Consider the following 16,617-nt stretch of genomic DNA (forward strand, 5'->3'; position numbering starts at 1 on the left):
TTTCATAGTGTTCTCTTACCTGGTAACACATTATAACTTGATTCTACTCCAGGAAAACTTGAAAAGGATTCAAACTTTTCCTCCATGCTATAATCAAAGTTAACAATAGGGAATCTTGCTACTGGTGTAAAAACTGTTCTTTGTGGAATTCCAAGCTGTCTGTTTGATCTGTGCTTGTGTGAGGTTGAACTTTTCCTCAACCTTCTGTGGTAGATCTTCCTCCTTTGCTTCCTAGGAATTTCTTCATTTTGTCCAAAGTCAGTTTGAAAAATGATAAGCAGAAAAAAACAAAACAAAACTGCAATCTTCATGTTTGATTTTTTTCCACCAGCCAGTTTCTAGAATGAAACAATATTTCAAAGTTAGTGGTGACTAAATTTTTACCTCTGAAAATTGGGTTATATATTTGCTTGTATGCCTCAGTAGGCAAGTCTTTGAGAAATTACACTTATGATATATGGACTATATGCTGTAGTATTATTGCCAAATCATAATTTGGAATTCTTCTATCGGAATCAAAAAACTTTTTTTTTTTTTTTTTTTTTTTAAATAGAGATGGGGTCTTGCTCCATCGCCCAGGCTGGAGTGCAGTGGTTCAGTCATGACTCACTGCAGCCTTGAACTCCTGGGCTCAAGCAGTCCTCCTGCATTGGCCTCCCAAAGTGCTGGGATTACAGCATGAGTCACCATTCCTGGCGATAACTTTTTTGTATCTTACCTTTATCTTTAGACCAGGAATTAGAAACCTTTTTCTATAAAGGGCCGGATAGTAAATATTTGAGGCATCATAGGCTACACCTTCTCTGTCATAACTATTCAGCTCTGTCATTGTAGCATGAAAGCAGCCACAGACAATATGTTGGGGACCAGCCTCAACACCACCCATAGGGTACCCAAAGCCCAGTGGCGACAAAGGAAGAGAAGAGACAGGTTAAGAGTTCATAAAGATGGGAGCCGGGGGGCCAGTTGCAAAATGGAGGCTGCACAAGGCCCAGAGTTCTGGTCTCCACATGATTTATTGAGTACAGTCACGTAGATCTAAGAAGCAGATGTTTAGGGCGAAACAGTGAAAGGGAGGCAGTATGTCATAGGCGTAATCTATAGCAATATCGGTTTAAATGAATCTCCTTTGTGCTTAAACAGCATATCTTTAACTTATTGGAGAGTAGCTAGTAGGAGCGGGCTTAACTAGGAGCCTGTACGTCTGTCCACATTTCAGTGTTTCAGAGGAGTGTCTTTCTCCTTGAGCACAGTGTTTATAGATAAGAGAGCAGGTTGCACGCAGAGCATGGGAACATAATGGCGATAAGAAGGCTTTCCTCCTCAGAGGCCTCTTGTGGCTTTCCACAACTTATTGTCCCATATTTTTATGGCCAGTTTATGCAGGCACTCCATAAGCCTTCTTCCCAACAACAATATGTAAACAAATCAGCATGGATATGTTCCAGGGAAACTCTCATTACCAGTAAAGGTGGTGGATCAGACATGGCCCCCTCTCTGGGCCCTACTGTTCTGCAGGTTTTCAAAGATTACTTGGGAGATTTCTCTCCACCTGTTTGCTAAGACGTTCTGTGACTGATGTAATCCACAACCCATTTTCCCAGCCGTTTTCTGTTTTGTGCTTTTATTCTCTAGCTTTATAATTGTCTGGGGGGAAGGGCGTGATGGTACCATATAAAAATAACAGTCAATAGCATCAGTTATAAGGAGGTAAGAGTCAGGAAGAGTAACTCTTTAATTAGCTGGTCTCAGGGTTAATATAGGGCTTGCACATGGTAAAGCTGAAAAACATTTAAGAAATGAATATTTAGGCACTCTTGGTACAGTAGTAGCATTATGGTCAGACAGACTGGCGCAATCCCTGTGAAGTCTGGTGGCCAGGGACAAGAGAAACCTCCACCAAGGTGTTGCAGCAGCTGTCATCAAAGGATTCACTCAGCCAATCCCTCTCAGCCTAAAGTTAGTCCTACAAAGGAAGGTTGGCAGTTTTGACTGCCTCTCAGAATTCTACAGCTGAGAGACACACACATACATACACACACACACACACACACACACACACACACACACCCCTATACCCCTTGCAGCTTTCCTCCTGCTCCCTCCTCAGGTCCACTCACTGTCAGTGTTCCCTGAGATGAAAAGCCTTCTTTACACAGCCAGTATGGAGGAGAAACTAAAACCCAGGGATCATAAGAACACAGATCACAACAGATTTGCCACTGTTATCTTTTTAATGGGAATTTAAAGTATTTGGTGATTCTAGAAGGTTTAAGTAATTAACTTGCTCAGTGATGAAATTTATTTCAATTCTCACAGGCATACCTTGGTCTACTTCACCAACCAGAACAAATCTATGATAGGAAGGAATGGTAAAACATTCAAGGTGATGTTACATACAGAGATTAATACCCTAAACTGCAAAGGAGAGACATTGAAAGATTAAGGGATAAGAAGTGGCCATAGACTGCTAACCCAGTCATCTTGTTGGAACCTTAGAAAATACCTGAGAGGCCAGGCACTGTGGCTCATGCCTGTAATCCCAGCCCTATAGGAGGCCAAAACCAAGGTGGGAGGATTGCTTGAGGCCAGGAGTTTAAGACCAGAGTAAGGAACATAGCAAGACCTTGTCTCAACTAAAACATAAAAAATTAGCTGGGCATGGTGGTGCATGTCTGTAGTCTTAGCTACTCAGGAGGCTGAGGCAGGAGGCTCACTTGAGCCCAGAAGTTCAAGGTTGCAGTGAGCAATGATTGCAGTACTGTACTCCAGCCTGGGTAACAGAGTGAGACTCTGTCTCAAAAAAAAAAAAAAAAAAAAAAAACTTGAGAGACCCTGCAAGCATTTGACTCAATCTTTCTGTCTGACCATTTGACCAAAGAAAGTACAGTCATGCACCACTTAATGACTTTTTTGTCAGTGACAGATTGCATATACCATGATGGTCCCCTAAGATTATAATGGAGCTGAAAATCTCTTATTGCCTAGAGATGTCACAGCATCATAGCATAACACATTACTCACATGTTTGTGGTGATGCTGTTATAAACAAACCTACTGCACTGCTAGTTGTATAAAAATACAGCACAGGCTGGGCATGGTGGCTCAAGCCTATAATCCCAGCACTTTGGGAGGCCAAGGTGGGTGGATCACCTGAGGTCAGGAGTTTGAGACCAGCCTGCCCAACATGGTGAAACCCTATCTCTACTGAAAATATAAAATTAGCTGGGTGTAGTGGTGCACGCCTGTAATCCCAGCAACTCGGGGGGCTGAGACAGAAGAATCGCTTAAACCCGGGAGGCAGAGGTTGCACTGAGTAGCTAGGACTACAGGCATGCACCACCATGCCCGGAGTGCAGAGATTCCGTCTCCAAAAACAAAAAAAAAAACACATACAATTATGTACAGTACATAATACTTTAATATACAACTATATTACTGGTTTACGTATTTACTATAGTTTTTATCATTGTTTTAGAGTACATGCCTTCTACCTATTTAAAAAAAAAAGCGTTAACTGTGCAACAGCCTGAGGTGGTTCCTTCAGGAGGTATTTCAGAAGAAGGCATTCTTATCATGAGTGTTATTACCCATGAAGACCTTCCAGTGGGACATGATGTAGAGGTGGAAGACAGTAATATTGATGATTCAGACCCGATGCAGGCCTAGACTAATGCATGTTTGTCTCAGTTTTTAACAAAAATGTTTGAAAAGTTATAAAAATAGAAAAAAGCTTCTAAAATTATGCTATAAAGAAAGAACATATTTTTGTACAACTGTACAATGTATTTGTGTTTTAAGCCAAGTGTTATTAAGAAGAATTTTTTTTAATTCTTGGAACAAATGAAGATGAAAACACAGCACACCAAAACCTATGGGATACCAGCACTTTGGGAGGCCGAGGCGGGGACGAGGTCAGGAGATCGAGACCATTCTGGCTAACACGGTGAAACCCCGTCTCTACTAAAAATACAAAAAATTAGCCGGGCGAGGTGGTGGGCGCCTGTAGTCCCAGCTACGCGGGAGGCTGAGGCAGGAGAATGGCGTGAACCCCGGGGGACGGAGCCTGCAGTGAGCCGAGATCGCGCCACTGCACTCCAGCCTGGGTGAAAGAGCGAGACTCCTTCTCAAAAAAAAAAAAAAAAAAAAAAAAACCTATGGGATACAGCAAAAGCAGTACTAAGAGGGAAGTTTACAGCAATAAACACCTACATCAACAAGTAGAAACTAACTTCATATAAACAACCTAATAATGCATTGTAAAGAACTAGAAAAGCAAGAGCAAACCAAACCCAAAATTAGTGGAAAAAAAGAAATGATAAAGATCAGAACAGAAACCAAAAAAACTATAGAAAAGATGAATGAAATGAAAAGTTTTCTGAAACGATTAAAAAAATCAAGAAGCCTTTAGACAAAGAAAAAAAAGAGAGGAATGCTATTACAGAAGAGTCAAAGTTTTTTTAAAAATAAAAAGTATATAAAGTTAAATTATAATAAGCTAAGGCTAATTTATTATTGAAGAAATAAAACTTTTTTATAAATTTAGTAGAGTCTTAGTGTACAGTGTTTATAAAATCTACAGTAGTGTATAGTAATGTCCTAGGCCTTCATACTCACTCACTGACTCACTGGAGTGACTTCCAGTCCTCCAAGTGCCATTCATGGTAAGTACCCTATATAGTGTACCATTTTTTAAATTCTTTTAGACCATATTCTTACCATACCTTTCCTATATTTAGATATGTTTATTTTTTGTTTATTTAGAGACAGGGTCTGGCTCTGCCACCCAGGCTGGAGTGCAGTGGCACCATCGCAGCTCACTGCAACCTCCACTTCCTGGGCTCAAGCCAGTCTCACACCTCAGCCTCCTGAGGAGCTGGGAACTACAGGCGCATGCCACCATGCCCAGCTGATTTTTAAATTTTTTTGTAGAGACAGGATTTCACTATGTTGCCCAAGCAGGTCTCAAACTCCTGAGCTCAAGTGATTCACCCACCTCAGCCTCACAAAGTGCTAGGATTACAGGCATGAGCCCCCACACCTGGCTTTAGATATGTTTAGATACACAAATACCATTCTGTTGCAGTTGCTTACAGTTTTCAGTAGTTATGGGCTGTACAGGTTTGTAGCCTAGGAGCAATAGGCTCTACCATATAGCCTAGGTGTATAGTAGGTTGTCCCATCTAGGTTCGTGTAAGTACACTTTATGATGTACGACAACAAAATCATCTAACATCACATTTCTCAGAATGTATCCTTGTCGCTAAGCGACATATGACTGTAATTTGTTGATATCCAGATTCTTAGAAGTCTGCTTCACAACCTAAAACAAGCTATGGGAAATTCCAAGGGTATCTAAACTGAAAACCATGAGCATGAGCTCAGGGTAATGCATGCCTTCTTCAAGCCACAGTGTCTACCACCCAAATGTTTAGGAAATGCAGGGTGATCAGTGCTAAGTCTTGGCAAATATTGTGATTGTTTCTTAGTAGAAACCTATAATGGTAGTAGCAAACATGGCTGCCATCCTGGGTCCTTGGCCTAGGTACAAATGTCACTAACTGACCTATTTTTGACATTCTGCATACAGTATATCACCTGAAGGCCAAGAAAATGAGCATGGTTTTGTGGAGATCACCTTCCCTGTATTGCCATAACAACATTCCTACTAGTTTGAAAACTAGTAACCAGAGTGGCTCCATGAAGTGGAATGATACTCTAGGAAGCGACCATCATGTAACTTCAGACTTTTGGAGAGTCTGTGAAGTTACATCATGGTCGCTTCCTAGAGAATCATTCAGCCATTACACCAGTATTATGACAAAACTTACCAAATCTGACTCCCAGCCAACATGGAGTAATAGGGACCACGTATACCTTCCCACCTAAAACAACTTAAAAATAGAACAATATATATGAAGCATTTTCCAAACATTAAACAAAGAGCAGTCCAGGCCAGTGATCCCTGAAAGGGGATGCAAATCAAATGCCCGGAGAGACCTGTGATTGACCTGCTTACTCCCTTCAGGGAGTTGCAGGGAGGGGAACACAGGCAGAGTCCAGCAGTCTCCATGAGTTGAAAAGATACAGCTGGAAATCTGAGGACCCCAAAGAGACTAGTGTTCGTAGGGCAGAGTACAGAGAGGTGAGAGCTAACCCAGAGAAACCCTTCCAGAGATGTGAAGTCTTCCACTGAGTACTGGATAGCACATGTACGTAAGTAAACTATTAATACTTGAGACTGGGAAAATAACTAACCTAAAGGACAAAGGGGGGGGGAAAAAAAACAGGTCTCTGGAGCTTAAAAAAGACCAGGAAGAGTTTGTGTTCCACCAGTCAGAGTGGAAAACCTTACAATTCACAGGGCATCTGGTAGAGTACTCAGAAGAGCATTAGCTCAGTAGAGGAAAATAATTAGCCCTAGGCTAAAGGCTGCTGTGATCCCATTTAATAAAGCTTAAAAGCAAGCCTTTCTGAAAGAATTAAACGGTGTACAATAACTTGACAGTGTCTCAGAGAACCCAACAAATGTTTTAGGATCCAATGTAAATTTACCAGGTACATAAACAGGAAAAGTTGACCCATAATGGGAAAAATCAGTTTATTGAAACCAATTCAGAAATGACAGTGCTGATATACTAATTAAGTAGGTGTTTAAAGATCATTTTACCTATATTCTATATGTTCAAGAAGTTAGAGGAAAGATTAACCATGTAATGTAGAAACATAGAAGATATTTTTTAAAAACCCAAAGCAAACTTTTAAAGATGAAAACTACAATGTGAGAGAAAAATACGTGACAAGGGATGAATAGCAGATTAGACATTACCAAAAATAATTGGTGAACTTGTTTTCAAAAACTGCAAAAAGAAATAGACAAATCCACAATTATCTTCCAAAATTTCAACACTTCAATCCCAAATATTGGTTTCAAAAATAGCAGACAGATTACAAATTAAAATGAGATGCCTCTACATACCTATTAAATGTCTAAAACCCAAAACACTGACAACACCCAGTGCTGATGAGTGTGTGGAGCAACTGTAAGTCTCATTCAGTGCTGGTGGGAATGCAAAATGGTACAGCCACTTTGGAAGACACTTTGGCAGTTCTTATAAAACTTAACATACTCTTGCCATACAACCCAGCAATCGTGCCCCTTGGTATTTACCCAAATAAGATGAAAATCTGTGTCCACACAAAAACCTGCACACAGATATGTATAGCAGCTTTATTCATAATTGCCAAAACTTAGAAGCAACCAACATGTTCTTCAATAGGTGACTGGAAAAAAAACTATGGTATATTCAGACAATGGAATATTATTCAACACCAAAAAGAAATGAGCCATCAAGCCATGAAAAAACATGGAGGAACCTTAAATGCATATAATATATAACTAAATGAAATAAGCCAACCTGAGATGGCATATGTATGATTTCAACTCTATGACATTCTAGAAAGGGCAAAACTATGCAAGCTGTAAAAGAATAGTGGATTTGGGGTGGGGAGGGATGAATAGGTGGAACACAGAGGATTCTTAGGGCAGTGAAACTCTTCTGATACAGTATAGTCAGCCCTTTATATTACAGGTCCTGCATCTGTGGATTCAACCAACCATGAGCGAAAAATGTAGTTTGGCCTATGTAGCATTTGTGCTGAACATATGCAGGCTTTTTTTTTCTTGTCATTGTCCCCTAAATGATACAGTATAACAACTACTTACATAGCCTATACAGTGTATTAGGTGTAAGTAATCTAGAGATTATTTAAAGTATACAGGAGGATATGTGTGTATTATATGCAAATACTACACCGTTTTATATAAGGAACTTGAGCAGCCCCAGATTTTGGTGTCCTTGAGGGATCCTGGAACCAGTCCCCCAAGGATACCAAGGGACGACAGTACTATAAAGGTGGGTACATGTCATTAAAAATTTGTCAAAACCCAAGAATACAGAGTAACAAGAGTGAACCCTAATGTTAACTATGGACATTGGGTGATAATGATATGTCAGCATAGATTTATCCATGGTGTGAGATTTTTTTTTTTTTTTGAGACGGAGTCTCGCTGTGTCACCCAAGCACCCAGGCTGGAGTGCAGTGGCGCGATCTCGGCTCACTGCAAGCTCCACCTCCCAGAGTCACGCCATTCTCCTGCCTCAGCCTCTCCAAGTAGCTGGGACTACAGGCGCCCGCCACCACGCCCGGCTAATTTTTTGTATTTTTAGTAGAGACAGGGTTTCACCGTGGTCTCAATCTCCTGACCTCGTGATCCACCTGCCTCGGCCTCCCAAAGTGCTGGGATTACAAGTGTGAGCCACCGCGCCCGGCCATGGTGTGAGATTTTGATAGTGGGGGAAAAACACATATGAGAACTCTGTACTTTCCACTCAGGTTGCTCTGAATCTGAAACTGCTCTGAAAAAAGTCTGTTAAAAAAATTAGTAGTCATTTTATGCCAATAAAAAGTAATTAATATTTTTTAATTAGTAGACAGAATATCAATAAGGATTTTAAAGACTTTAATACTATTAACCTATTTGTCCAAATTGTCTTAAGAATTTGCCTTGTTTGTCCTAATGATTGTAGGTATGTACAAATTTAGTCGTTATATCTTTCTGGTGCATTTATCGTTAGGTAGATACTTTCAGTGTCTCTGGGAGTGCTTTTGCTGTAAGATCTACTTTGTCTAATATTAATGTAGTTGCATTTTTTTTCTTCTTTGACTTTTTAGATTCAGGAGGGTTGTATGCAGGTTTGTTAACTGAGTATATTGTGTGGTACTGAAGTTTGGGATATGAATGATCCCATCACCCAGGTACTGAGCATAGTACCCAACAGTTTTTCAATCCTTGTTCTTCTCCCTGCCTTCCTCCCGTGTCTATTGTTGCCATCTTTATTTCCATGAGTACCCAATGTTTAGCTCCTACTTATAAGGGAGAACATGTGGTCTTTGGTTTTCTGCTCTTGCATGTAGTTGCTTTCTTTTGGTTAATGTCTGCCTTTCTATATTTTTATATTTTCAGTATACTTCATATTAGTGGCATATTGTGGAGTTTTTTAATGCAGTTTAACAAATTTTGTCTTTAAATTGGAACATTTAGGCTGTTTATATTTAATGTAAAATTTAATATGTTTGAGTTGAAATATACTTTCTATTTGCTTTTTATTTGTCCTACATGTTCTATGTTCCTTTTTCTGTTTTCTTTCTTTTTAATTGGTTGCTTGGTTTTTATGATTTTATGATTTCATTAGTAATTATACACTTTTTACCATTCTCTTCTTTGTAGAGATTACCACATACATCCTTGACTTATCAAAGTCTTAATATAAATTAGTACCTTTATCTCTTCCTGGACAATACAAGAACCAGGATGAACTTCAACTCCATTTACCCTATCCCAGTATATATTCTGTTTCAGTTCTGTGTTTTAATTATATATGTATTTTCAAACCCTCAAAAGATTATTTTTATTTTGTCAAAGTTTATTTAAATCAGATTTTTCATCCTCATCACTATTAACGTTTTGCGCCAGATAATTCTTTTTTTGTGGAGAGATGCCCTGTATGTTATAGGCTATTTATCAGCAATCCATGGCCTCTACTCACTAGATGCCATTAGTACCTTCCTCCTAGTTGTGACAACCAAAAATGTTTCCAGGCATTACCAAATGTAACCTGCCCCTCAGTTGAGAACCACTTGTTTAGATTTACCTAAATATTTATCATTTTATTTTCCTTCGTTCCTTCCTATATCTCCATTCTTCTATTAGGATTATTTTCTTCTTGACTGAAGAACACCTTCTAGTAATTCCTTTTGTGCAGATGTGTTGATCAGTTCTTTTTGTTTACCTGAAAGGATGTATTTGTTAGATATACATTCTGGGGTTGACAAGTGTTTTCTTTCAGCGTTTTGAAGATACAGTTGATTTTTTTCCCCCCACACTTTCATTTGCTTCCTAGCTTCCAGTATTTTATTGTTGCCTTCTTCCCACCTACTTTTTCTTTTTTTATTTAATTTTAATTTTAATTTTTTTTTTTTTTTTTTTGAGATGAGGTCTCACTATGTTGCCTGGGCTGGCCTTGAACTCCCTAGGCTAAAGCGATCCACCTGGCTCAACCTTTCAAGTGGCTGGGACTACAGGCGTGAACTACCACACCCGGCTCAAAGATACAATTTCTGTGTCTTCTTTTTTCCATTGTTTGTTTTGAGAAATCATCTCTCAATCTAATTTTTTCGTCTTTAAAAGTAATTTTTTTTCTCTCGCTGTTTTTCAGATGTTCTCATTGTCTTTGGTTTTCAGCTGTTTCACTCTGTGTACCAAGATATAATTTTCTTGTTTTTATCCTATTTGGCACTTCTTGAATTTGTGGCCTGATGTTGTTCATCACATTTGGAAACTTCTCAGCCCTTAACTATACAAATAGTACATTCTCTTTTCCCTTTTTTCATTCTTTCTGTAACTACAGGTACTTGCATATTAGCTTTCTCATTGTGTCTTTAATGTCACTTTCCCCTCATTTGTATTTTTTGTTTGTCTATCACTTCAATGATTCATCCTGGTTATTTTCTGAACTGATCTTCCAGTTCATTGATACTCTCTTCATCTGTGATTTATCTGCTATTAAATCTATCCATTGACTTCCTTGTTCTTTTATTGTATTTTCTAGTTTTCAAGTTTTCAGTATGTTCTTTTTGTTTCCAATTCTTTGTTAAAAATTTTAATCTCATCTTTTATTTTTTTAAACATATTAAAAATATTTGTTTTAAAGTCTGTGTCTGAAGACTAGGTTTTCTGGATCCTCTATGTGTCTATTTCAGTTGTCTCTTATTTCTTTAGGTTTTTAGCCATGTTTTGTCTCTTCATATACCTGATGACCTTTGATGGAGTGCCAGATATTGGATATGAAAATACTTGAGGATTTGCATCTGTTTCAGGCATAGGGTTAAGTACCTTATAAATAGAATATTGAGTGATTTGAAGCTGGGCTTCACCATATCCAATTAATAATTATGCTTTGGGCTGGGTGCGGTGGCTCACGTCTGTAATCACAGCACTTTGGGAGGCCAAGGTGGGCAGATCACAAGGTCAGGAGTTCGAGAACAGCCTGGCCAATATGGTGAAACCCCGTCTCTATTAAAAATACAAAAAAAATTAGCTGGGTGTGGTGGCATGCGCCTGTAGTCCCAGATACTCAAGAGGCTGAAGCAGGAGAATCACTTGAACCCGGGAGGTGGAGGTTGCAGTGAGCCGAGATCACACCACTGCACTCCAGCCTGGGCAATAGAGTGAGACTCCGTCTCAAAAATATATATATATATATATATGCTTTGGGTCCACTTCACTTCTCCTACCACCCCCCACTGCTTGCTTGCCTCCATTTTGTTTGTTTGTTTGCTTCTCTCGGTCTTCCTGAGGCTGTTTTAAAGCTCTACTAATCTTCTCAACCACCTCTTCTGGAATCCAGATGCTTCTAGAAGAAAAACTGTTCTAAACCTCTCTGGGTTTCAGTCCTATCCCAAATATTGGCCCTGTTGTTTTTCTCACCCTTTCTGGTTATTCTCAGCAGGTCTAATGATCTGACTTGACTTGTCTGCCATTATCAGAAGGAGAAGCTCCCTCAGATTCCTTTTATTTCTTGCAGAAATATATCCTCTTTTTCTCAGAGAATGTTGTAAGTTGTAAAATTTTGTGCTCTTATTAAAGATCTGAAAATATCGTTGTTTAATTGGAAACAGAATTACGGTTTCAAAATCATTCTAATCATTTTTCTTTAATACCTTATAGATATTTGTCCATTATTTCTTATATTTAGTGTTGCTGATGAGAAATTTGACTTGAATCTGATTCTCATCTCTTTGTAAGAAATTTTTTTTTCTTTCTATAGAAATTTTTTTCAAATTTTCAACATATCTTTGATATTTGAAAGTTTTACCTTGGTAAAAGAATGGAATGTACCTTGGTATAGGTTGTTATTGCTGTTTAATGTATCCTTCTTGGGATCTTTTAAACTAAAAACTTCTTTCTTTCCTATACAAGCTCTCTTCACTCTGTTTTCTCCCATGACTGTTCAAGGGTACATTTTCCCTCTTTAAATTCATTTCCATCTTCTCTTTGTCTGTGAAGGACTCCTCAGAGTGTCTGTCCCACCAGGAGCTCCCCTTTTTGTTTCCTAGTGTAGCTGTATATTTGCGTATTTATTTGTTTTTAATATATCTTGTATTATTTCAAGGGATTTGGTGAGAGGGGAAGAGGGCACAAGGTCAGCTCAGTTTTCCCTCTTGAATCTCAGTACTTCTTTTTATAACTTCATCTGCCAGAATCATCTTCCTCTAGTCAGGTTTCACTTAGTTCATAGTCTGACTTGCCACATCACCTTTGTTCAACAAATGTCAGTCTCTAAAGTATCTTCATGCCAGCATACAAAGCTTTCTTCAGTATATATATACATTAATTGCCACAGTCATTTGAAAACCATTACTATAGGTCATTGAAATGACCTATATTTCATAGGTCATTTCAACAACCTTTTTAACAACTTTTTGCAATCTACTTTAGTTTTAGAAAAATTAGCATGCAGCATGTAAAGAAGGACCAAATCCATTAGCTGATTGGCACCTGAAATCATAAAAGTCAATTCAGAGAGCAAAGTAGTATGTTGGAAGGGAATAACAACAACAGCAGGGGAAAGCAATATGAAAACCTGAACTGAGAGACAAAGTGAAACTAGAATTTGCTGAGTGGCAGGGCAAGTGGACTCCGATGGATATCATAAGTGCTCTGCAATGCATGAAATGTATACATTGAAATTTTCTTGCTTTAACAATTGTATGTGCAGACCCTCCATCCTGTTGTGAGGAGTCAAGGCCTAGACCTCGAGGCTCTAGAGTTAAACTCTCATGAGGGTCTCAGGCATCCTGCTGTCCTGAGGCCTCCTGAAAGCACTCACTTATGGGGGCATTGCCTGATTGAGTGCTTAGGAGTGAATGTGCCAGCTGTGGCCAGGCTGAGCACACCCCCTCTCCCAGGATCCTCATTCTGGAAACTACCTCTCTTTCTTTTTTTCCCCCAAATTGACTCACTTTTACTTACCCAGAAATCTAAATATATAGGCACAGAAATAAATTTACAGAGCTATTTTAATTTTGACAAAATCAGTATCTAAACAGTCTCACTACAGTGTTTAAATACATTTTAGGAAATGGTCTCTCAATACTAATTTTACTATTAATGCTTAGGCCTTCATTATTTTCATTGATATGATATACAGAATTTTGCTTTGCACTTAATATTTGCTTTCATAAACAACTTTGTAACTGAGTGTTTGCCTCCTAGAGGTAAATTTTCTGGGATTCCAATCATAGTATCATTTTTATCAAGTAATTTTTTTCCTTCTAGCACTTACTGTGTTTACCCCAACATTAAATATTATATAAACCTTAATTAACCTATTTTTCTTCATTTAAAATTTCTCACCAGTTGTCTTAAGTAAACTTTAAAAATATTAATTTAGAATTTTAAAATTTTACATGAAGTCATGAGATGTCTATTATCTCTTTTCACTTCATTCAACAGATTTAAAATGAAAAATATTTTGAATTATTTGTATTCTTTTAGGACTTAAAAATTAAGAATAATATTTTCAAACCAATTTATACTTCTATTGAACACATAATTCCACCTAAACATATAAAAATAATTTAATACTAAGTATACAAGGTCTGAAATACTTGGGAAGTACATTGTGAAAAAAGCAAACAGAATAATGCATACTTTGAACTTTAAAAATCTATTAGTAACGAGCTAAGTTACTCAAGAGTTAAACATATTTGCGAAATAAAATACCCAAATATTAAAACCATTCCACATGCTAAGTAGAAACTTAAATTTTAAAACTTTTTTACCTGGATATCTAAACTAAGTAGGCTTTGCTTGGTGTCATTTAAGTCTCCAGCTGAAAATGAAACAAAATCAGAGCTTTCTTTAAAAACAAAGAAAGGACAGAAGGGAATATTGAAAAGTATTTGCTGAACTTCTTAGTAAAATCTAAAATAACTGCCTCCCTTGGGGATAAATGCCTTTCAGTTCTTTGTGCAGAAAATCAGCCAAGAAAGTAACCAGGGAAAATGGTTACCAAGGGAAATATTTTTTTTAATCATAAGAAAAGTAGAAAACAGCAGTGGGTGTGGGGGAAGAGCATTTTGTTTGTAGGCTGAAAAGGCAGAGTGGGAAACATAAAAATGAGCTTTATTAAGAAATCTGTGGTTTTCATAGACTATTCGCATTAAAAATGTTAAAGTTTATACTAGCCAGCATGATGTCACTTGAGCTTTATCAGATTATAGGGATAATATTCTCGTCAGCTAAAGGCTGTGTATATCTGGAATCTATTTTAAATTGGATTAATAATATTTAACTCATTTGCCCGCCCACCTCGATCTCACACACAATATTAACAAAACAACAACAACAAAAAAAATGGTTATGTATTAATGTCAGTGGAAATTATGTAACTTCTAACCATGAAATAATAGAAAATGTGAAAGGGAGCTGTGTGGCTCCTAATTACCTGTTACGCTGGCAAATTAGTTGTGTACTTTGGCCTCAGTTTCTTTATCTGCAAATGAGAAGTTAGAGACAGATAAGGATTCCAAGCGCAACCCTGCTGTTTATGAGTGACCTTGAGTAAGTTACTTAAGGTTTCTGACCAAAGTTTACTCTTCTGTAAAACCAGGGTGATACCTTTCAAATTTTTCTGAAAATAAAAGAAATAACATAAATGAAGGTCCTAACTCAGTGCCTGTCCTAGACTAGGTAATTTTGGAACTATTTTTTAAATTCTTTTTTTTTTTTTTTTTTTTGAGATGGAGTTTTTGCTCTGTTTCCCAGGCTAGAGTGCAATGTCGTGATCTCGGCTCACTGAAACCTCCGCCTCCTAGGTTCAAGGGATTCTCCTGCCTCAGCTTCCCGAGTAGGTGGGATTAAAGGCGCCCGCCACCACGCCAGATTAATTTTTGTATTTTTTTTTAGTAGAGATGGGGTTTCACCATGCTGGCCAGGCTGGTCTCGAACTCTTGACCTCATGTGATCCATCCACCTCGGCCTCCCAAAGTGCTGGGATTACAGGCATGAGCCACTGCACCCAACCTTAAATTCTTATATCGTTATTTCAGGGGTCTAAATCATTTGGCAAAGAGGAGCTAAATATTTGTTTAAATGATGTGGTTAGACTGAATCAGGATTTGTAAAATGACCTAGATAGACTGAATCAAGATAAGGGACTAAATACATAAGCCACTCAACTTCCTAAAAATAAGGAAAATGATATTTATTTTTAAAAATGTAAAACTGGCTGAGTGCAGTGGCTCACACCTGTAATCCCAGCACTTTGGGAGGCTGAGACAGGTGGATCACCTGAGGTTAGGAGTTTGAGATCAGCCTGGCCAACATGTGAAACCCCGTCTCTACTAACAGTACGAAAATTAGCCGAGCATGGCGGCACATGCCTGTAGTCCCAGCTACTCAGGAGGCTGAGGTAGGAGAATCACTTGAACCCAGGAGGCGGAGGTTGCAGTGAGCCAAGATTGCGCCATTGCACTCCAGCCTGGGTGACAGAGCGAGACTACATCTCAAAAAAAAAAAGAAAAGAAAAGAAAAGAAAAAGATGAGTATAAATGAGCAAATACCATTAAACAGGCAGTTCATAGAAGAGGAAATGTCAGTGGTCAATAAAACAGAAGAAGAAGATTTCTCAACCTCAGTAACAATCAAGAAAAGTAAATTAAAACAGGAAGGTTATTTTTTTACTACCATAGTGAGATGTTGCTGACAAAACTTTGGGGGTAGAAAAATTACCCAAATAATGTCAATGCTCAATCAAGCTTGAAGACCACTGCTAATCAAAAATCATGGCCTGATTTGAAATACATACATTGTTTTTTGGGGGAAAAAAATGTTGATGATATGCTGTGTTGGCCAGTGTGTAGGGAAAACAGAAACTCTCCTCTTCCTTGAGGACAGCTGAATAGTAGCTATACTGTCTGTCCTAGCATTTCACCTCTAGGAACCCATTGTAGAAACACCTCTTTCTGTACAAAAGTGTGCCTTCAAGGAAGTACTCTGAAGTACTGTAACCATGGATTAAAAAAAAAAGTTAACCCGGTTGTGTATAGATAGAGAACAATGTGGGCTTACCATAAAGCTATTTGGAGAAACAGAAGTAACTCCATTAATACCACCATGCATAGTTGTCCAAGCTATACCAGGAATAAAGAGATTTTCAAAACTGTACATGTATTATGATCTTACCTTCTTTTGATGTATGTAATTTAGCATTTTACTGGAGAACAAATTGGAAGGAACAAACAACAAAATATTAACAGTAATTATAGGGAGACTTTTACTATGTTCTTTTATATTTTTGTCATGTTTTGAGCTTTGTATAATCAGAAAAGAATAACTTTTAAAAAGAATACAAACAATCCAAAAAAGAAGTAACTCTTAAAGTAACAGCACTGAGGAATACCAGTAATTACCATGATGAGATTGAGAAAGTTGCAGAAAACCAAATTTTATAATTTCTGAGGTTCCTGCTCTAAAATTTTATGGTTTAA

At 38.0% G+C, this 16,617-nt stretch overlaps 2 protein-coding genes across 3 annotated transcripts in view; one reads left to right on the plus strand and one right to left on the minus strand.

Annotated features, from left to right (window-relative positions):
- ECM2 (extracellular matrix protein 2) overlaps nucleotides 1-14,607 on the minus strand; it is a 42,428-nt gene extending 27,821 nt beyond the window's left edge. Inside the window, exons 1-2 of one of the 2 annotated variants that reach the window (XM_058444751.1) lie at nucleotides 14,574-14,607; nucleotides 20-338 (exon numbers count right to left, since the gene is read on the minus strand). In XM_058444751.1, coding sequence (XP_058300734.1) covers nucleotides 20-311 — 292 coding nt within the window. In that variant the 5' untranslated portion in view covers nucleotides 312-338; nucleotides 14,574-14,607. Of the gene's footprint in view, nucleotides 1-19; nucleotides 339-13,908; nucleotides 14,022-14,573 lie in introns of those variants that run through there. The other variant, XM_032164521.2, reaches the window with a different exon arrangement.
- The window catches only part of CENPP (centromere protein P), a 294,971-nt gene that overhangs the window by 206,987 nt on the left and 71,367 nt on the right, over nucleotides 1-16,617 (plus strand). The gene's annotated exons all lie outside the window — the stretch shown is intronic.

The sequence above is a fragment of the Hylobates moloch genome, unplaced genomic scaffold (genome assembly GCF_009828535.3).
Source record: "Hylobates moloch isolate HMO894 unplaced genomic scaffold, HMol_V3 SCAFFOLD_10, whole genome shotgun sequence".
Classification (NCBI taxonomy): Eukaryota; Metazoa; Chordata; class Mammalia; order Primates; family Hylobatidae; genus Hylobates; species Hylobates moloch.